Genomic DNA, 23,140 nt, shown 5'->3' on the forward strand with positions numbered 1-23,140 from the left:
CTGACAAGGATGGCTATAGGTATAAAAAAGTCTGCATAACTTGGGAAATCAGGAGATGGATCTTTATTGCTAATGCCAAAAGAGAAATGGGTGCTACTTTTCCATTAGCAAAATAGAAAAGGATCAAACTCAAGAATCTTGTAGGGTGGAGACGATTTTAATAATAAATGGTAATTAGGAGAAAGAAAAGGCTATTATTAGCTTTATGTGTTAGGATAGTTCTTAGCAAGAATTTGATAAGAGAGAAGTATTTAAACTTTAAAAATACATTAAGATTATGTAAAATATAACATTCAAAAGCAAATATGGCCATTAAAAATGAGTCCAAAATTGATCACAGGCATTTCACAGAAACACAAGTAGTCACTAAGCATATATTAAAAATATACAACCCCATTAGCAAGGGGAAACAGCAAATTAAAAGATGCCATTTCCAGGCAAAATGTTAGTAGGTTTTATGGATAATTATGCTCCAGTTTAGTCCATGTGCAATAGATTTATGTATAGATAAATCTCAAAATCTGAAAGTGTTAGTGAAAAAAAAAAGAGGGAAAAAAATGCAGTGTGATTCATTATATAAAATACAACATCAGGATAACTATATTTTTATGGTATCGTATATATGTAACTGTTTTCAAAAAAAGCAAGACATAAGTATACAAAATTCAGCATAATAACTTCCGGGTGGGAGAGAAAGAGATACCTAGGAGAAGCCTTCCTGGAAGGCTTCAAAAATACCAGTATTTTTCTGTATCTTCAGTTCTGCAGTGGTACCTGGATATTCTTTTTATAATTTTTTTAAATGTGAAAATATGAGATAAATTTCTACATGTATATTTCACAATTAAAATTTGTTTTAAAAATTCAGTGAGATTATAAGGAGAGTCCTTAATTGCACACATCAGTAAATTCTAAACTGTGAGTCAGGATTTCCTTGTTACTATGTAACCAAAATAGAGAATCCTCTTGGCTTCTGAGGCTGATGTAAGATGAAAACCTTCAGCTGTAACGGCTATTTCAAAAGTTCTTGCTCACACCTGTCTCGTTGTTTTCAATTATTTCTGTAAGTATTCTAGTACAAAGGTGATTCTACAAAATACATTTGCAAATCGAAAGTGTCCCTTGTCTGTCTACTTTGGCCTTCCAAGTAAAGTCACATTAAAAAAAAAAAAAAGGCAAAACGGTTCATCAATTTAAAGTTTGAAAACAACCAGCGTACTCGAGTTAAATAAAATTTTTTAACGCCTGATATCAAAAACAGTTGTCTGTTTTCCAGCGGAACCTAGATGACTAGTTTCAAAGAGCGTAGTGGGTTATCTTTCCTTGAAGAAAGAAGATGGGAATCCAGCCCCACTCTACTCCGCCCCTTTTCTCCACTGGTACAGGACATCTGGAAAAGCTCTCGCCTCCTTCACACACTCCCCTCCCGAGCCTCACCTACAGGTGGGTCCCGTGCCCCGGGAGCCAGAGCTCCGCCTCCAGGGAGCTCCGCCTCCAGGAAGCCCGGCCGCCGGGAACGCTCCGCGCGTAGCTTTTGGAAGGCGGGGCTGGCTGGGCTCGCAGCCCGCGCCCCGCGCAGTCTGTCCTTTCTCGCTGAACTTCCAGCCTTTACACCTCCCGTGGCCTGATTCCCAGACCCTGGTGAGTAAAGCGGGGGAGTCAGGGCCCCGCCAGCGCGGTCGCGGCGGGCACGGGGCCTACTCGCAGCGCCTCTGCGCTCCTCCGCCGGCCAATCTGCTCGCCGCTCCCCTGCCGGCGGCCTTTGGCCCTGCGCCCCTCAGGCCTTGGCGGGAGGTGACTCCTTCTGAGGCTTGAAACCCCGAGCTTCCTGTCTCCGTCACTCTTACTCTTTATTTCTGTGCGGGCTAGTTTTATGGCCTTCGGCCCTGCCTTATTCAAACCCAGCAGGCCTTGTCCCCGCCACTTTTGAACGGAACCTCCTGTCCCCTCGGTTTTTCCTTTCTACCCAGCCCTGCACGTTGGGCAGCCCAGGAGTGATGGAAGCCTTTCAACACCTTGTTCTTTTAAAATCGGACTGCACCTGGGCCTTGAGCCTACGGGTCGAGTGGAGGATCGAGGCCTGCCCGACTTGTGTTGCGGTAGGAAGGTCGCGGTCGCCTGTCTCCTGGTGGCTTTAGGCGTCGGGAGAGGAGAACAAGGAGGACGAGGCCCCTCTGCGATGGTTTTTCCATTCATCTGTTAACATATTCTTCGGCACTGTCGTCATTGACTTACCTTTTGCAAAGTCTCACGGGGCAACTATGTTGGACTAGTGCCTTTTTCCCTTTTCCATAGGAGCATATTGAAATTCAGGCAGTTATGATAATTTGTTTCTGTTTTATTGCGAGAGCTTAAGGGAAGATGTAGAGTGCTTAAAAAAAAAAGGATAATGTTATCTGAACTTAAAAACAGTCAAATAGGACTGGAATGGGTTATGTTAGTGTATTTAGACAAGAGTTTGAAAGAAAAGTACAAAATAAAATTTTGATATTGGTAATATTAATTCACATTGTTCGCAAATCATTTTCATGATAATATGTTCCTCCATTCATATTAAGCTGTATGTAAACCCTGAAACAAACAGTGGAGCGCAGTGAATCTTGGGATTTTCGGGGTCCATACATAAAACAGGCACGAATAGTAAGCGATCAGAAAATAAGCTGTCTTGAGATAAATTAGAGCTACAATTTATATGTAGGTAACATAATCACTGTTTACTAAGTCCATAATGTTTAAAGGAAAACATGACCGCATGTCAGCAGTTTTTATCTATGTCATAAAAATTGCAGTTTTCATAGTCTACACTTGATTTGTATAATAATATATTGTAGGAAGGTGAAGCAGCATGAGGGCAAAAGCTTGAGTTCTAGAGCCAGACTTGCCCTCCTCTTTGCTAGGTTAAGTTACTCTTAGCTGACGTATTTGGATGAAGTTACCAACTTTTCTGCACCTTAGTTCCATCATTGTAAAATGGTATTAAAAAGAAATTACTTTTCTGTACCTTAGTTCCATCATCTGTAAAATGGTATTAAAAAGAAATTCCGCTTCATACATTGTGATTAAAATGGAAGGATGAGATTATGCTTAACTTAATTTTTGTTCGTAAGTGTTTATATTAAAACTGACCTGGGCAGGAAGCAGTACAGAAGCTGAATCTGAAACTTCCAGATGTGTCTTCTAGTATTAGTTAATGTTTATCTACAGTGACTTCTTAGAAAAATAAAATAGAAGAAACAATACTAAAAAAAAAAAGCACCAGAAGCCTGGATATAGATAATAGATAATTGAAAGGTGATTAAAGATGAGATTTAAAAAATTTTTTTCCTTTTTAATTTTCAAATAAGCTTAGACTTGCAGAAAAGTTTTTTTTTCTTTTAGTTTTAAATCCCATATATTAGTTATATGTGATTTTCAACTTTTTCTGTCTCAGTTATTTCGCTTAGCATGATTATCTTGAGGTCCATCCATGTTGTTACAAATGGCAGTATTTCATCTCTTATTATGGCTGAATAATATTCCATTGTATATATGTACCACAGCTTCTTTATCCAATCATCTATTGTAGGACACTTCGGTTGCTTCCATGTCCTTGCCACTGTGAATAATGCTATGAACATTGGTGTGCAAATATCTTTTTGAATATGAGTTTTCAAGTCTTTGGGGTAAATACCCAGTAGTGGGATTGCTGGATCATATGGTAGATCAATTCTTAGTTTTTTGAGGAACCTCCATACTGTTTCCATAGTGGCTGTACCAATTTGCAGTCCCACCAGCAGTGTATGAGGGTTCCTTTTTCTCTGCATCCTCTCCAACATTTGTTATTGTCCTGTTGATTATAGCTATCCTACCAGGTGTGACATGATATCTCATTGTGGTTTTGATTTGCATTTCTCTAATAGCTAGCCATGTTGAGCATCTTTTTAAATAATTGTTGGCCATTTATGTGTCCTCTAGGAAGAAGTGTCTGTTCCGGTCCACTGACCATTAGTTTGATTTGATCGTTTATTTTTTGATTATTGAGTCATATCAGTTCTTTGTATATTTTGGTAATTAGGCCTTTATCGGAGGCATTGCTTGCAAATATATTTTCCCATTCAGATGGTTGTCTCTTTACCTTGTCGATGATTTCTTTTGCTGAGCAAAACTTTTTAGTTTGATGTAGTCTCATTTATTTATTTTAGCTTTTACTTCCCTTGCCTTTGAAGTCAAATTCATAAAATCTTTTTTAAGCCCAAGGTCCTTGAGTTTAGTTCCTATGTTTTCTTCTATGCATTTTATTGTTTCAGTTCTTATATTCAGGTCCTTAATCCATTTTAAGTTAATTTTGGTGTGTGATGATAGACAACAGGCTAGTTTCATTCTTTTGCAGGTGGCTTTCCAGTTTTCCCAGCACCATTTATTGAAAAGCCTTTTCTTTCTCTATTGTATATTTTTGGCTTTTTTTGTCGAAAATTATTTGCCCATTTAAATATGGCTTTACTTCTGGACTCTTGATTCTTTTCCACTGGTCCGTGTGTCTATTTTTCTGCCAATACCACTGTTTCGATTTCTTTTGCTTTGTAGTATAAATTGAATTTGGGCAGAATGATACCTCCAGCCTCGTTCTTTTTTTCTCAGAATGGCTTTGGCAATTCAAGGTCTTTTGTGCTTCCATATAAATCTTAGCATTTTTTGTTCTATTTCTTTAAAAAAAATGTCAGTAGGATTTTGGTAGGGATTACATTAAATCTCTATAATGCTTTAGGTAATATGGTCATTTTAACTATATTGATTCTTCCAATCCAAGAACATGGAATATCTTTCCATTTCTTTGTATCTTCTATTTCTTTTAGTAGGGTCTTGTAGTTTTCATTATATAGGTCCTTCACATGTTTTGTTAGATTAGTCCTAGGTTTTTTAATTCTTCTTGTTGCAATTGCAAAAGGAGTTATTTCTTCCACTTTTTTTTTTCTTCTGATACTTCATTATTATAGTATAGTAATGCTATGGATTTTTGAACATTGATTTTGTATCCAGAAACTTTACTGTATTTGCTTATTGTTTCTAGTAGTGTTCTTGTGGAGTCTTTAGGGTTTTCTATATAAAGAATCATGTCATCTTCAAATAGTGACAGTTTGACTTCTTCGTTTCCTATTTGGATGCCTTTTATATCTTTCTCTTGTCTAATTGCACTTGCTAGGACCTCCAGTGTTATATTAAATAAGAGTAGTGATAGTGGACAGCCTTGCCTTGTTCCTGATCTTAGAGGGAAGGTTTTTAGTTTTTCACCATGAAGTATAATGTTGGCTGAGGGTTTGTCATAGATGGCCTTTATTATGTTAAGGTACTTTCCTTCTATACTGATTTCGTTTAGTGTTTTGATCATAAATGGATGCTGTATCTTGTCGAAGGCTTTTTCTGCATCTATCGATATGATTGTATGATTCTTATTTTTTAATCTGTTTATATGGTATATCACAATAATCGATTTGCATATGTTAAACCATCCTTTTGCCTCTGGGATGAAGCTCATTTGATTGTAGTGTATAATCCTTTTAATATGTTGCTGTATTCAGTTCGCTAGTATCTTATTTAGAATTTTTACATCTGTGTCCATGAGAGATATTGCTCTGTAGTTTTCTTTTTTCATGTTATCTTTACCAGGTTTTTGTATTATTGGCCTCATAAAATGCTTGGGAACTATTGCCTCCTCTTTGATTTTTTTGAAAGAGTTTGATGAGAATAGGTATTAAATCTTCTTTGAATGTTTGGTAGAATTCACTGGGGAAGCCATCCCCTCTTTCATACCTGATTTTGTTTATTTGTGTTCTTTCTCTTTTTTCTTTAGTGACTCTAGCCAGGGGTTTGTCAATTTTGTTAACTTTCTCAAAGAACTAGCTCTTTGTTGTATTTATTTTTTCTATCTTGTTTTGTTTTGTTTTCAATTTCATTTATTTCTGTTCTAATTTTGATTATTTCTTTCCTTCTGCTGACTTTAGGCCTCATTTGTTCATCCTTTTCTAGTTTTTTAAGATGAAGCATTAGGTTGTTTATTTGGGCTTGCTCTTGTTTTTTTGGATAGGCCTGAATGGTATGAACTTTTCTCTTATGGCCACTTTTGCCATGTCTCAAAAGTTTTGTACTATCGTTATCATTTGTTTCTATGTATCTCTTGATCTCTCTTTTTATTTCTTCCCTGAACCAGTTATTCTTCAGTAGCATGTTGTTTAATCTCCATGTATTTGTGGTTCTTCTTGCTTTCTTTTTACAGTTGATCTCTAGTTTCAAAGCATTATGATCAGAGAATATAGTTGGTATGATTTCAACTCTCTTGTATTGGTTGAGGCTATCCTTGTGTCCCAATATGTTGTCAATCCTTGAGAATGTTCCATGTGCATTAGAGAATGTATATGCAGCTGTTTTGGGATGGAAGGCTCTGTAAATGTCAATTATGTCCAGTTGGCCTAATGTGTCATTTAAGGATGTTATTTCCTTATTGATTTTCTATTTGGATGATCCGTCCATATCTGACAGTGGGATATTGAGGTCCCTTACTACGATAATGTTTTGGTCTGTTTTTCCCTTTAGTTCTGTTAGTAATTGCATTACATATTTCAGGGTTCCCCGATTGGAAGCATAGATATTAATAAGTGTTATTTCTTCTTGGTTCATGATTCCCTTTATCAGTATCTTTTTTTACCTTTTTCATTTCGAAGTCTATTTTGTCTGGTATTAGTACCGCTGCTCCCACTTTTCTCTGAATACCATTTGCTTGAAATATCATTTCCCACCCTTTCACTTTGATTCTGTATTTGTCTTTGGAGCTGAGATGTGTCTCCTGGAGGCAGCATATGGTTTGGGCTTTGTTTTTTTTAATCCATTCTGCAGCTCTGTGCCTTTTTATTGGTGAGTTAAGTCCATTAACTTTTAGGGTGATTATTGAAGTATGAGGTCTTCTTATAGCCATTTTATCTTTTGCTTTCTGGTAGCTCAGTGTTTCCATTGCTTTCTTGTTCTTGTGTTTCTGTTTTCTTTATTTTAATTGGCTTTTGTGGGTTTTCCTTCTGGTTCTTCTTGTTTTGTTTTACATACTTCAGTTCTGACTCTATGGTGTGTGGTTACCATTACAAATATGTAAAGGATAGTTATACACACACGCGCGCGCGCGCGCACACACACACACACACACAGTCGTCCATTTTCTTCTGCATGTGCCTTATCTCCATTCCCTTTTGCAAATTTGGATCTTTGAATCCTCTCCTTTTTAGTCATTGTTTTCTCAGTTTATCTCTGTGTATGCTGAACGTTCATTACTATCTTGCTATAGCAATTCTTTTATTATTTAAGCTTATAATGCTCTATTCTTACTAAAGGTTGCACTCTTCTGTTTCTATTTGCCTGATAGTCACTTTACTCCTAATTAAGCTTTTAGTTTTATTTTTTTTTTTTTGTCATCTTGTTTTAGGTGAGCTGACCCCTTTCAGAATATCCTGTAGTGCAGGCCTTTTTAGTAGAGAATTCTCTCAATATTTGTATGTCTGGGAAGGTCTTTATTTCTCCTTCATATCTAAAGGATTGCTTAGCTGGGTACATTATTTTAGGCTCGTAGTTCCTTTCACTTAATATTTTGAATATTTGATTCCACTCTTTTCTGAGTTGTAAGGTCTGTGCTGAGAACTCTGATGATAATCTAAGGGTTTTCCTTTATATGTTACTGTTTAATTCTCCCTGGCTGCCCTGAGAATTTTGTCTTTCTCATTGATTTTTGATACTACAATGTGTCTTGGTGAAGGCCTTTTTGGATTGAGATAATTACATATTCAATTGACTTCTTGAATTCCAACCCCTAGCACATTCCTTAGATTTGGGAAATTCTCATCAACTATTTGTCTGAAAATGCTTTCTAGTCCTTGCTCCTTTTCCTTGCGTTCGATAATGCCCATTATTCTTATGTTTCCTCCCCTGATAGTATCAGCTACTTCTTGAATTTCTCTTTCATTATTTTTCATTCTTCGGTTTCTGTCTTCTTCCTTCTATTTCTAGATTTCTGTCTTCAGTATCACTGATCCTTTCCTCCATTTGGTCAACTCTATTTCCCAAGCGTGCCATTTCGTTTTTTAACTCTTATACTGTGTTTTTTTTTTTTTTTATCTCCAGAATATTCTGTTCTTTTTGAGGGTTTCAGTCTCCTTGCTCTGCTTATCTAGTTATTTTTCAGTTCCTGAAATTGTTGATATGACTCGTATTAGAACTCACTGAATTTTTTCAGAAGTACGATCCTAAATTCTCTGTCATTTAAATTGCATATTTCTAGGTCTGTAATGTTATTTTCTGGAGAATTTTTTTATTTCTTTCTGAGATGCCTTCTCACCTTGGTTTTTCATGTTTAATGGACTGTTTCTCTGCCTGAGCATTAATGGAAGTGTATTCCGTTGTTTTTCCCAAAAGAAGATTTATTATATAAAGGTCTCTCTTTAGTCTGTTCCAAAGAAGACACTTTTCTTTTGGTTTCCAGTAGGTGAAGTCTAAGCCTCTTAGATCCCTGCTTTATATAATACCTTAATAATGCCTTTTTATTTTCTTGTAAATATTTAATCATGCTCGCTATCCTTAGTCTAAGTCCCTGTCAGTGTTAAGAACAGTTTTGGTAGCATTTGCTCAGATTCTCCTGGGGCTCCACAGTGTTCAGTCTCGGAGGATATGGGGGAGGGGCCCTCTGGGTTGGGAGTTGGGGGCTGCGGCTCAGCCTTGGTTTTGCATCCGTGGCCCATAAAAATCAACTGTTGTTTCTCTGTTGTCCCCACTTTTCTGCCATCTTTGTTTCTCCACCTTCTGCCCTGATGACTGGACCCTGCCGCCGGCTGCGGGGAGCTAACAGCTTTCCTAGGAAGGGCAGTTCAGGGAACTCACTGCACTTTCTCCCCTCCCCCTCCTCCTGCCAGGAGCTCTGGCGGCTGTGAGAAGCAGCAGCTTTATTTTTCCCAGTCCACCTCCCGACACCTGGGGTTCTGACCTCTGGTAGCTCTTATGTGCAGATCCCATGCTTAGATGTGCTATTGTGCAGTTTGGGTGCTTTTTGTTGAGTTTAGATGTTCAGCTTATTATTGTTTCAAGGGGAGCAACGTGTTTGTGTTTATGTGTTCTTATATATGTATGTGTAGATCTATATGTGTGACTAATATATTGTCTAATGTTTCCTCATGATTAGACGAAAATTACATTTTTGATGGATCCCATACCAACGATTCTGTGTTCTCAGGAGGCTCATGATATCTACTTCCAAAATTGACTGATGAAGTTAATTTTGATCACTTGTTTAAGGTGGCGTCTGCTATGTTACTCACTGTTAAGTTACTGTTTTTCCCTTTGTAGTTAATTATGTATCTTTTGGGGTGATACTTTCTCAATATGTATATATCCTATTTCTGATCAAACTTTTTCTTTCTCACATAATATTCATTGATGATTCTTGCTTGATACAGTTATTACGACAGTTGCCAAGTGGTCTATTTCTAATTCCATTATTCCATCTGAATTTATTAGTTGGCATTCTAAAATGAGTCTTTATTCCATTTATTATTTTTGCATTTTAAAAAATATCAGTATGGATTCATAAATTTTTTACTTTAATATTTATAATTTATTATTATTATTTCTTGATGCTGAAATTGTCCCTGATTTAGCTAGTGGTTGCCCCTTCGAGCCGCCTTCTGTGTCCTATGGACATGTTTCCTATATTTTTTGAGTACTTCCTTACTTTCTTTCAAGATGTTCTAGGCTCACCTTGTACTTTCCAAAGTCTTAGAATTGACATTTCTCCAAAGAACCTGGTCCTTTTAAATAAAAATAGGTATTTAAAAACCCAAGCCTTGGCATCAGATATGTTCGTTGCTGCTGGGGTTTCTTTGGTTCTAGACCCTATTATGGACAGAGCAAGGGAATAATGTGAATATATTTATGTGTACACATATATCTATTTATTAAAAGCCACACATACATATTGATACTGCCAATTACCATCATACAACGTAAGTTTCATTCTGGCCTCCCACTTTCTATATTTATAACAAACTTTTTTTATTTGTCAGTGAAAAAATCCTGGACCTCATTTTCTAGCATATATTGCTTATTTGCTTACTTTTGGAATACACATTAAGTATTTTAAGGATTGCTAACCTGTACCATGGCAAAAAACAAACAGTTTACTAACTAGAGTTCAACATTTAATATTTGTTTGTTTGTTTGGGGTATATTTACTATAACGTGGCTCAAAAAGATACTCAGAGAAGTATGCATTCCCCAATCCTCCTACCCCATTTTCATCCCCCATATATGTTCCACCCTGTTCCTCTTTACTACCCTTTAACTAATCAACCTAATTAGATTCTTTATTCTTTGTTTCTTTTGCTCACTTGAGAAAGGGTATTTTTTTTGTGTTTTGCTTTTTTCATTTAGCAGTATACCCATAAAATCACTTGAAGTGGTTTCAAAGAGCTCTTCCTTATTTTTTTCAGCTGAAAATGCCAATATTTTCCAGTTACAAACAGTGCTGTATATGAATTCATGTACTGTTGGTTGTGTATTCTCAAAGTGTCTTCTGTGAAGTAAGATTGCTGAATCAAAAGTAAATTGATGTGTAATTTTGTTAGATGATGTATTACCAAATTCCCAAAAGGGTGGTAGCAATTTGCATTCACTTGCAATGTATAGTATTTTTTTTCTGTCTTGCAAACAGGATATTTTCATAATTTCTACTTTTTGCTAATGTCATAGATAAAAAATGATATCTTTGTGTAGTTTTTATTTGCATTTTTCTAATTTTAAATGATGTAGATCTTACAAATAAGTTTTTACTCAGTTTGGCAATTGTCTTTTCACTTTGTTTACAGTATTTTTTAGCACGCATACATGTCAAAGAGAAAGAAAAGTTATTTTCAAACAAACTAATCTGGAAAGGGTTAATCAGCAGTAGACCCTCTCACTAAATGCCCTATTAAAGGGAAGAATTATTTCTTCATCCTAAAGGAAATTATTTTGAATGGAAGTTTGGAGATGCAGGAAAACATGAAGGGCAAAGGAAAAAGTAAATATAATGAACATTGACTGTACAAAATAGTATGTGGTGGGGCTTAAGATGTATGTAAAAAATATACCAAAATAAGAACACAAAAGTTGGGGTAGGGATAAAGGAATTAAAGTCTTCTAAGTGTGCTTTTATTGTTTGAGAAATACTGTATTTTAACAAATAAGAGTACATGCTGTAATCACTAAAATAACTAAAGCAGTAGCAAAGAAATTGTATAATTAAAAAGCAAATAAGGAAAACTAAAACAATTAGAAGGTGAAAGTAGAGCTTATAAGAAGGAGGCCAAAAGGAAAGCAAGGGCAGAATTAAAGCTATAATATCCCTATTTGCAAAATTGTAAATGTACCGAATACTCCTATTGTTGGACAACAATAACAATTATATTAAATAACAATAACAAACAATTATTTAAAAATACTAACCATTAGGTGAAAATAAAATGATGAAAATGAGCTCTTTGACAACACAAACCAAATGAAATCTGTTGTAGCTATATTAATATTAGATTAGAATTTAAATCAAAACCCACCAGGAGAGAAGGAAAGGAACATTTCATTATAAAACAAAATTTAATACTTCAAGAAAATATGAGTCCTAAATGTCTTCACCTAATAACATCAGTTAAAATTATATAATGTAAACATTTATAGACATTTTGTAGTGATATTGGGGTTTTTTAACGAGCAGAAGATTAGTGAGGATATGAAAAATATAAGCAGTATGCTAAGCATATTTGGTCCTATAGACATGTAGAACTCAGTAACCACTAACTGCAGAATATGGGACACTGAATGAAATAGGTCATAGGGTAAGCCTTAAAGCAAGTCTCAACTTATTTCAGAGGATTCTAATCATACAAGTGATGTTTTCAGTGGATTCACACTGAAATTCAGTAACAAAAAGATGACTCGAAAATCTCTCAAATATGCATTTATAAATAAGTCCTCAAAGAATAAATCATAGTGAAAATTACAATATATTTTTAGTTAAGTGATCATGAAAATACAGAGCCCAAAACTTGGGATACTGCTAAAGATGTACTTAGAGGTGAAATTCGAGTATAACTAAATTTTTAAGGAAGTACAAAAGAGTTCTGAATTGAAGGCAGCAGCAGCAACATAGTGTTAGAACCTTCCTGAAATAATAAAAACAGCAGGAAAATAGTTAAACCAAAAGAAACATCTGCAACAAAACCGAAGAGATGATATATCCCCACAGACCACAAAATACAAGTGGAGGGGAACGGTTCACTAACAAGTACAAGACTTGTAGTCTATCTCTGTACAGGAGGAATTAGAAGGAAGCAGTAGTATGTGTGCTTGATCTTCAAACAGGAAAATCACAATATAGATATTAATTGGATAGAGTGACAGTCCAATTTGAAAATAGTGGCTGCAATGGGGGAGGGGCACTTTGAAGTCACATCTGAAGGGGCTAGAGCATCTTGGTTTCGGAAAAACTAGTACTTGAAGCTTGTTTTCTAGGCAAAAGTCCATATCGAAGAGTAAGGTCAGGGTAGGAATAAATCGAAGCAAAGGAAATAAACAATTTCAAATGAACATGGGAAAGGATAAAAACCCAACTGATCCCAGAAAAAAAAATCCACGCCATTTTAAGACCTTTACAAAAACAACAGAAGAAAAGATCTCTAGAGCTGTGAAGCTAGAAAGACTATTACGATTCAGCATTCACTTCCAAAAATTAAGGGGAAATTATTTCATGTAATACAGTAAGTGTTCACTTAATATTGGCAATAGATTGATGTGACTTTAAGCAAAACAACTTATATCAAAACCAGTTTTACAGTAGGCAAATTGATATAAACAAAGGTTCCTAGATCTCAGTAACATTGTAGCTATCTTTAGCAACAGAAAAAGACCACAGTCAAATCCCATACAAAGTAATTATAGGCAAAAAAGCTAATATACTTGTAAACATTGAAAGCATGCCAGAGATGTGTTCACAAAATATGTGACAGCTGTAACTTAGTATTTAAGTAGACATGAACAGTTAAAGTAATTATGAGATGAATGAATAAGTAAATTATAACTCAAATGGGTAACATTCATCAGAAAATAATTTAAAATTGACAGAAAAATTACTTCATAGAAGACAAACAACAGATAATGCCTTGTGAGAAATAGCAGGTGAAGAGAAACTTAAAAATTGAAATGAAGAAAATGGTAAAAAAAAAAAAAAGTGCAGTTGTGAAAATTGAGCAATAATTTGATAAAAGTCACAGGACTTTCCATAGAAAAGCAAAGCATAAAATAGACAAAACCTGACAAAAAAGTAGATGTTAATAGTTTAGCTAATTTCTTTTTAAAAATTTAGAATTACGATTTAATGTTATGTTAATTTCAGGTATACAGCATAGTGGTTAGACATTTATATACTTTATGAAGTGGTCCCGCCAATTTGTCTAGTACTCACCTGGCACTATATATAGTTATTGTAATATTGACTATATTCTCTAGGTGAGTTAACTTCTTAATGGTAAGTTAAGGGAGTTCCTGTACAATTGTTTCTGTTTTCTCTATGCATTCTAAGACATAGCTGTCTGAAGAGAATAAAAGAAGTTGGAGATGTAGTAGCGGGTTTGATGAAAAATGAGAAGGAATGAAATAATTCTTTTGAGATTAGAAAAGTGAACATATTAGGGTATAGTAATAAGATTGGTAAGCAGTCTGAAGTCTTGGTTTGAATTTTATGATCATGAATTTGCAAGTAAAAAGTCAACATGATTGTGATTTTTTTTTCCCCTAATATTCTGTTATTCTGGATCAAGGTCAAGATGGGCATCATTTATTTGAGGTTTTCCCCGTAAATATTAAGAAAAGAGAATTAAAGGGAGTCAAGGGTATTTGCAAGTGAGGAATCGCAGTGCTGGACTATGGGCTGTAAGTTGTGCCATTAGAGACAAAACATGAAGAAAATGAGAAATAGTGGAAAAACATGAAGTAGATATTTTAGAGTGGTAAATGATTGTAAGTGACTATCAAGAGTATGAGTATCACATTTGAGTTGGTGAAATGAGGTGGAAGAACAGATTCTTAGAAGTGAGGCAGTCAAGGATCAGGAATCCAAACTACTGGGTGGATCAACCATGCTGGTAGAGTCATTAGAAGTAGGGTAGGAAGGAAGACAGTAAATCACTTGCTAAAATCATCAGTGAATGGTAAAGTTTGATGGCTGAGACGTCATTTTTAATAGGTGCTTCAACCTTCTGATCTAATTATGCCAACATTTTGTTTAGAAGTCTTCAGTGACTGACACTCTGTTTACGCAAATAAGAATTGTCCTTTCACTTAGGTACAGTATGGCTCTAACATGCCACCACAGCTTTGCTTTATCTTACCATCTCGTTTTCTGTGCTGCAACCAAAAGATACATTTTGCATGTCAAGTATACTTTTCCTGACACAGTCATTTTCTTTTCATCAGCCTATGCATGTTATACTCATTCTTCCAAGATTTTACTATTTTTCCTAAAGAGTTTTCATCAGCTCTTTAGTTTATATTGCATTCTATTCCTTTATATGCCTTCCACTTCTCTTTTGGCACTCTTTTGAGTTAACAGTTATTTGTATATGTCCACCTCTTCATGGACTCTAAGCACCTTGAACATAAGAACTGTGTCTTAATAATCAATCTAGCATACTATATTTTACATAATACAGTTGCTGAATTAGATATCTTTTTGTTTGCTAGTTTTTGTACATTTTTTTTGTTCGTTTTTGTTTTTTGGGGTTTTTTTTTTTTGGTATTTCAACCACATGAAATAAGCTTTTGTTTGTTCCTTAGAGAACAATAAGGATTCAGTTGTTTCTCATCTCAAAGTCAATTGTATCTACTTTTATAATGCTTGTTTTAGCTTATTTTTTTTGGTGATTGATTACATGACATACTTTAATGAGTTCAGCTTTTTGGTGTGGTCACAGTGTATTCATTTGATGACTATTGAAATACAATAAAAACGTTAAGGGGAGGTCCCTAAATTAGAGTATTAGTAACAACAGTAAGTGTTACTTTGATAATCTTATTTTTGAAGTTTAGGAAAGCGAATATTTGACATGAAAGCATTTTTATCAAAGCAGTGAATTAATTATAAAGCGAAATTTCCCAGACACATCTACTTATTCCTTTGCTAAAAGTCTATTTTTATGACTTTTTATGAGAGGAGGAATTGATGTGTTGGAATTCAGGGATGAGGAATGGTAAGACACCTTTAAGATAAAGTGTCAGAGGTTTATTTGATATTGTTTCCCAAGAGTTTTGTATATTTTATATACATTTAATATAAATAGTTGTACATATTTATAGTGTATATAAATATCTGTAAGGCATACATATGTCTATATTATGGTTAGTAGCATATTATATGTTTGTATTTATGATTGATAGATATGCTATATCTACTTAAATAAAATTTTGAAGACAGGCAAAACAATATTGGTTAAGTACGCTTATGTTTTTGAAAAACTATTTATAAAAGATGAAGGAATGGTAAACGCAGAAGGTGTTGTCCTTAAGTAAGGAGAAGCTGGCAGTTTTCTTTTTGAATTTTATATATTTCACATTAAGCGTATATCTTTCATATTAATCTTTAGGTGTGATGTCTTTCACAATTAAACAAGGTCGACTTTGAGGAGAATCTCTGAATTTTAGCTGTAAAAGAAATATGCTGCTTATCTTAGTATTTCTTACATAAATGCATAACAGAAGCATTGGTTTGTAGAAAGATTTTGTGTGTGACAGAATTACTTGCTCATTAAATTTTACTTCTCTTTTTTCTATCAGAGTTAGTTTAACTTAATGCTCTAGAATAACAACAGCATGATGTATAGTAGAAAGTTATGTTTTATATGAGTATAATCAGTGTCAACTTTTGACCAATAACTAATAAAAAATTTATACATAAAGGCAAATATTTTAATATCCATAGGTATGTATATGTATGTATACCTATGTATGTATGGATATCTAACTATATATATATGTGTATATATACAATTTTTAAAACAACATATGAAACCATATTGTAGAAGTTGTAAGGTAATTTTATAACCTTTGTTCAGTAAGATTTTCAGTTATAAAGTAATAATGTTTTTTAAAATTAGGAATCTCTAACTTATGATCACTTTTTAAAATTTTATCTCTGTTCCATCTAAAAAATGTCATTTAAAATTTGTAATTACTCTCTTCTTGTGAAATAATTACTTTTAATAAAAATAAGTGTTGAAAATTCATTTAAGGACTAGGCTCTTAATATATTCTTAAGTATTTCTTTTTTTAAACTATGAACCTTCAATTTTATATTTATATTTAGAAAATATTAGTCCATATTCATAGAACGTTCTCTTTATTATACACAAAACCTGTCATAAAATATATTTGTTTTGTTAAAAATTTCTAAAATGTTTATCTGACAGTTGTGGTATTTCCAAATAAATATTGCCATTTGGTCTAGCCATATATAAATTCTGTTGTAGATATCAGTATTTGATGATATAATTAATATCCTAATGCACTTAAAATTTTTTTCAATGTAATGAACTTTACGAATTTGAGTTTTTACTTTTGAATACATGAAAAAATATTGTTAATACTACTTACTAATCCACTTACTGTTTTTCAATAAATTACAGCTAAACATTTATCATTTTGGAGTTTAAAGTATGTCATCATGGCAAAGTTTCGAAGAAGGACTTGCATCATTTTGTCACTTTTCATTCTGCTTATTTTCTCTCTGATGATGGGTTTAAAAATGCTGAGACCAAATAAAGCTACTTTTGGAGATCCTTTTGGACTTGGCCTTCTTCCAGAAGTTCGTCAACGAACTCCTCATTTGGAGAAAAATTTTGATTCCCAAAAGAATGATAAAATCAACAGTGAAATAAATATCAAGAATTTAAAAAGCATTGATATCACTGTGAAACCGTCCATAGCCTCTGAACCTTACTCAGAAGAGCAGCCATCTCTGAATTATAACTTACATGTATTTTATTATAGTTGGTATGGGAATCCACAATTTGATGGCGAATATGTGCATTGGAACCATCCAATTCTGAAGCATTGGAACCCTAAAATAAGCAAGAATTATCCACAAGGGAAACACAAACCCCCAGATGACATTGGCTCCAGCTTTTACCCTGAGTTAGGAAGTTACAGCTCTCGGGATCCTTCTGTCATTGAAACTCACATGAAACAAATATACTCAGCTTCAATTGGTAATTATTTTATTTTATGCATGTGTCGAGTTATGTGTGTGTATGTATATGTGTGTATGTATATGCATGTGTGTATATATATGAATTTTTGTAGAACATTAATAGTCTTCATGTTATTAATTATAACTGTAAACTTATAAACTTGAAATTAAACTGTGTATATGTTCTTAAATATCCACACTACTTTAAAGTGTGTTTAATTTTCAAATTTTGTAGGATTTCTGGGTATATTTTTTTTATTCTAATTTTTACTGGTCTCTCTGAGTTTTACTACATTAAAATTTACATGAGACAATGAATTCTCCTACTTTAAGTATACAGTTCAGTGATGTTTTTCAAAGGTATACACCTGTTTAAATACCATGCTCTAATCATGAAGTAAAATATTCTATAGCCCAAAAAGTTTTGTCATACCTCCCTTACTCAGCTCCACCTTCTACCCTAGGAAACTATAAATCTGATTTCCATCATTGTATAGTAGTTGTGAATATCCCATTACTATATAAAAATAGATTTATTCTCTGTCAGGGAGGTTGGGGGTTGTCTTTTGTTCAACCTGCTGTTTGAAATTTACCCATGTTAACTGTATCAATAGTTTAGTCATTATTGCTGAATAGTATTCCATTGTATGATTATAGCAATTTGTTTCTGCATTCATCTTGATGGACATTTGGGCTGTTTCAAATTTTAGGCATGTAGCATATAATTTGGTCTTGTTTCTCTGTTTTTTAAACTAGTCTGACAATTTCTTCTTTTTTAATTTGTGTTTATTTCAAATGTATTTAGGTGTGGTTGATTTTAAATGTTTCATTTTGCTATTTGTTTTTTGTTTATTCCATCTGTTCCTTTTCCTCCTTTTCTGCCGTCTCATATTGAATATGTTTATTCCATTTTATAGCCTCTTCTGTTTATTACATATATTCCTTCATTTTATTTACTTTATGATTTCTCCAAAGTTTACAATACGTACCTTTAACTTAACAGATGAGAAATCACTGGTTATTCTTATTCTTGTTCCCTCTTCAACTTTCTCTTCCCTCTTAACTTCTGGCACTCCAATTACACATATTTAGATAGGGTCATGTTATTCCCCAAGTAAATAATATGAAAAAAAGAATTATTTGGTGCCTGAAAATTCTTCAGTTTATTAATATCTTTTTTATAAAAACTTCCCTGTTTTGGTTCCCTCTATCTTGTTAGTGTCCCTAGCACAAACTCACTAATAAGCCGATATGTATATAAACATGCAAAGCTTTTTCTTAAACAATATAGAATTTTGTAAATTTACATCAACACATAAACATGTGCAAGATGGCTTGCTTTTCTTCTGTGGGGTATTTTTTCCAACTATTTAAAACAAATCTAAGGTTCTAGATATACTTACAGCTCTAGTTTTATGTTCTGTGACATAAAATATGACATAAAATTGGTTGGTAAATTCAGATAGCAGTAGCTGCTTCATTTGTATGTGTCCCTATTAACTATTTACCTTTTGGGGGAAGCCTTTTCAAATGACTTGTCCCTATTTTCCACAAAGAGTTTCTATCACATTCAGTTTTTGTTATTTAAGGTTAACTTGTTTGTGGCTAAAACTTGTGCTTATTTGACAAAAAAAAAAAAAAAAAAATGGATGTTTTAGTTTCCTTAATGCAAACTGAGCTGTATACAGTGAGGGTATTTTTTTCCTCCTTAGAATAGGTGTATAAATGTTTATGTATATTATACGTATATGTTTATTAATATATCTATCATGTATAAATGATATGTGTTAGTCATATATAAATGGCATACTGCCTATATTTATGTTTAGGAAGAAAAGTTTCAGTTCATATTTAGTTTGATGCTTATCTAATGTTTGTGAAGACTTTCCCCTCCAAATTACTTACTGTATAATATGTATGAATATGAATTATTTCAAAACATTGTCAACAATACAATTACTTTAATTTTAATTGTTGACAGTTTCACAGATGATGCAAATATTTTTTGGTAGATTTACTGCTGAGGAAAATAAAACATTTGATAGTAAAAAAAATATAACAATACAATCCATCTATAAAGATATTTCCTTGGTTAAATACTGGATTATACTTGCTTTTTATTGAGATATAATTAACATTTAACATTGTGTATGTTTAAGGTATCAAATCAATGTGCTATACACATTTATATTTCAATACGATTGCCTTTATAACATTAGTTAATACCTGTATCACATCACATAATTATTATTCTAGTAGCGGGAATAACTAAGAGTCTCTTATCAAGTTTAATGTTTATGATAGTTTTGTTTATAGTCACTATGTATTAGATTTCTAGGTTATCTTATTTATATACTAGTTGCAAATGTGTATCTTAAAGAACATATCTCCCATTTCTTTACTCTGAGCAGCTGGTAACCGCTATTCTACTGTGTTTTTGAGTTTGTATAATATATATAATAAATTATACACGCACATATATATACATATATATTTTTTTAGATTCTACATATAAGAGAGATCTTACAGTATTTGTCCTTCTATGTCTGACTTATCTCAGCCTAATATCCTCAAGATTCATCCATGTTGCTGCAAATAACAGTATTTCCTTTTTTCATGGCCAAATAATAGTCCATTGTGTGTGGTATATAAATATATGTATATATACAAATATGTGTGTGTGTATCTTTATTCACTCATGGATGGACACTCAAGGGTCTCCATATCTTGGCTGTTACAAATAATGCAGTAGTAAACATGGGAGTCCTAGATTGCTTTGATAACCTGTTTTCATTTCCTGGGGGTGGGGGGAGGAGGGAGAGAGAGAGAGCGCACGAGCAAGAGAGCGTATGATAGTTCTATTTTTGATTTTTAGAGGAACCGCTATACTGTTCTCCATAGGGTTAAACCAGTTTACATTCCCATCAAGGGTGCACAAAGTTTCCTGTTTTTCCACTTTCTTGCCAACAGTTGTCTCCTGTGATCTTGACTATAGCTATTGTTATAGGTGTGCAATGGTATCCATTGTAGTTTTGATTTGCATCTCCGTGATGATTAGTGACTTTGAGCACCTTTTCATGTACTTGTTAGCCATTTACATGTCTTCTTTGGAAAAGTGCCTCTTCAGTTCCTCTGCCCATTTTCTACTTAGGTTGTTTTTTTGTTATTGACTTACATGAGTTCTTTACAAAGTTTAGATATTAACACCTTATCCAGTACATGGTTTGCAAATAATTCCTTCCATTCTGTAGTCGCCTTTTCATTTTGTTTAGTTTTGCTTTTGTATCATAGAAGATTTTTAATGTAATATAGTATCATTTGTTGAAAAACTTTTTTTTATTATTTGTGCTTTAGGTGTCATATCCAAAAATATCATTGCCAAGACCAATATCAGGGATTTTTCTCCCTATGTTTTTTCAGTAGTTTCATGGTTTCAGGTCTAATGTTTAAGTCGTCAGTCCATTTCAAGGAGATTTTTATGAGTGATGTAATATAGGGGTCCAATTTTTGAGGTTTTTATGAATATTTTAATGTAGAGGTCCAGGTATCTTTTTCTGCATGGGATTATCCAATTGCAAAAAACTATCCTTTTCCCCTGGGATATTTTTGGCTCCCTTGTCATATGTTAGTCGATCATATATGTGGGGGGTTAATTTTAGGCTCTCTATTCTGTTCCTTTGGTCTGTGTGCCTGTTTTTATGCCAGTACCACACTGTTATAATTACTACAGCATTGTAGTGTAGCTTGAATTTAGAAAGTGTGATGTCTCCAGTTTTGTTTTTCTTATCAAACAGTGCTTTGGATATTTAGAAGTCTTTTATGGTTCCATACAAATTTGAGGATGGATTTTTTTGTTGTTATTACTGTGAAAATGCCATTGGAGTTTGATGGAGATTGTATTGAATCTATAGATGGCTTTGGCATGGACATTTTAACAGTATTAACTCTTTCGTTCTATGACATGGGGTAGCTTTCCATTTGTTTGTGTTTTCTTCGGATTCTTTCAGAAAAGTCTTATATTTTTTATTGTATAGGTCTTTCACTGCATTAAATTTATTCCTAGTATTTTATTGTTTTATTGTTTTTGATGTGAATGTGATCATTTTATTTCTTTCATATGTTTTATTGTTAATATATAGAAATGCAACCGATTTCTGATTTCTATGTTGTATTGACTATGTAACTTTACTGTATACAGTGATTAGATTTGATATTTTTTTATTCGAATATATACAATCATGTCATTTGCAAATAGCAATAATTTACTTCTTCCTCTCTTACTTGGATTTGACTTGCCTGATTGTCCTAGGTAGGACTTCCAGCGTAAGCATCTTTCTCTTGTTCCTGATCTGAGAGGAAAGAAAGGTTTCAGTTTTTCTCTGTTGAGTATGATGTTATCTGTGGATTTGTCACATATTACCTTTATTATGGTTGAAGTCATGTTTTTCTAGACCTATCTTATTGAAGGATTTTATCATGAAAGAATGGTGTATTTTGTCAAATGCTCTTTCCGTAGCTTTTGTGATGATCATGTGATTTTTATTTTGTTAATGTGGTTTATCACATTTATTGAACTGTATATGTTGAACCATCCTTGAATCCCAGAGGTAAATCCCACTTGGTCATGGTATATAATCCTTTTAATAGGTTTTTGAACTCAGTTTGCTAATATTTTTTGTTTGAGAATTTTTGCAACTGTGTTCATCAGGGATATTGCTCTACAGTTTTCTATGGTACTTAATCCGGCTTTGGTCAGGGTAATGCTGGCTTCATAGAATGAGTTTGAAAATGTTCCCTTTCCAATTTTTTGGAAAAGTTTGAGAAGGATTGACATTAATTCTTGTTTAAATGTTTTGTAGAATTTACATGTGAAACCATCTGGTCTTGGGATCTTCTGTTTTCAGAGGTTTTTGATTATTGATTCAATGTCCTTACATGTTATTGGAGTATTCAGACTTTTATTTCTTTCTGGTTCAGTCTTGGAAAGTACTGTGATCCTAGGAAATTATCCATTTCTTTTAGGTTATTAAATTTGTTGGCATATAATTGCTTATAGTAGTCTCGTATGATTCTATGTATTTCTGTAGTGTCAGTTGGAATTCTTTTTCTGGTTTCATTTGAGTTTTATTTTTTATTAGTCTGGCTAAAGTTTCATCAGTTTCATTTATCTTCCTAAAAAATCAGCTTTTAGTTTCATCGATATTTTCTGTTGCTTTCTTGGTATCTGTTTCGTTTATTTCTGTTCTGATCTTTATTACATCCTTCCTTCTACTAACTCTGGGCTTACTTTGTTTTCTAATTTCCTTAGGTGTAAAATTAGGTTGTTTACTTGCAATCTTCCTCATTTTTAAATACATACTTCATTCTCAGGATTGCTTTTGTGTGTCCCATTGGTTTTGGTATATTGTGTTTCCATTTTTATTTTGCTATTTTCTTTGATTCCTGTTTTGATTTCTTCATTACTCCATTGATTATTCGGGAGTTTGTTATTTTCCACATGTTTGTGTGTTTTCCAGCTGTTTTGGTTAATATAACTACCTTTAGGTTCCACTTGCATGGAATATATTTCTCTCTCTTTACTTTGAATGTGTGTGCATCCATAAAGCTGAAGTCGGGTCTGTTGTTGACAGCATGTAGTTGGGTCTTATCTATCATCCATCTAGCCGCTCTGTGCCTTTTGACTGGTGAATTCAATCTATTTACATTTAGAGTAATAATGATATGTAAAGACTTAGTAATTCTGTTTATTTCTGGTTTTGTATTTCATTATATTTTTATCCCTCTTTTTCTGCCTATCTTGTAAATTGGTTATTTTAAAAATGTTACTCCATTTTCTGCTGCCTGACATGGTTTCTGATGATAAGT

General features: G+C 33.5%; 1 protein-coding gene across 3 annotated transcripts in view; it reads left to right on the plus strand.

Annotated features, from left to right (window-relative positions):
* The first annotated feature begins 1,492 nt into the window (after positions 1 to 1,492).
* Positions 1,493 to 23,140, plus strand: part of MANEA (mannosidase endo-alpha) — a 39,419-nt gene continuing 17,771 nt past the window's right edge. Inside the window, exons 1-2 of one of the 3 annotated variants that reach the window (XM_016135604.2) lie at positions 1,493 to 1,641; positions 16,713 to 17,294. In XM_016135604.2, coding sequence (XP_015991090.2) covers positions 16,751 to 17,294 — 544 coding nt within the window. In that variant the 5' untranslated portion in view covers positions 1,493 to 1,641; positions 16,713 to 16,750. Of the gene's footprint in view, positions 1,642 to 1,747; positions 2,100 to 16,712; positions 17,295 to 23,140 lie in introns of those variants that run through there. The other 2 variants (XM_016135605.2, XM_036220133.1) reach the window with 2 other exon arrangements.

The sequence above is a fragment of the Rousettus aegyptiacus genome, unplaced genomic scaffold (assembly GCF_014176215.1).
Source record: "Rousettus aegyptiacus isolate mRouAeg1 unplaced genomic scaffold, mRouAeg1.p scaffold_m13_p_1, whole genome shotgun sequence".
Taxonomy (NCBI): domain Eukaryota; kingdom Metazoa; phylum Chordata; class Mammalia; order Chiroptera; family Pteropodidae; genus Rousettus; species Rousettus aegyptiacus.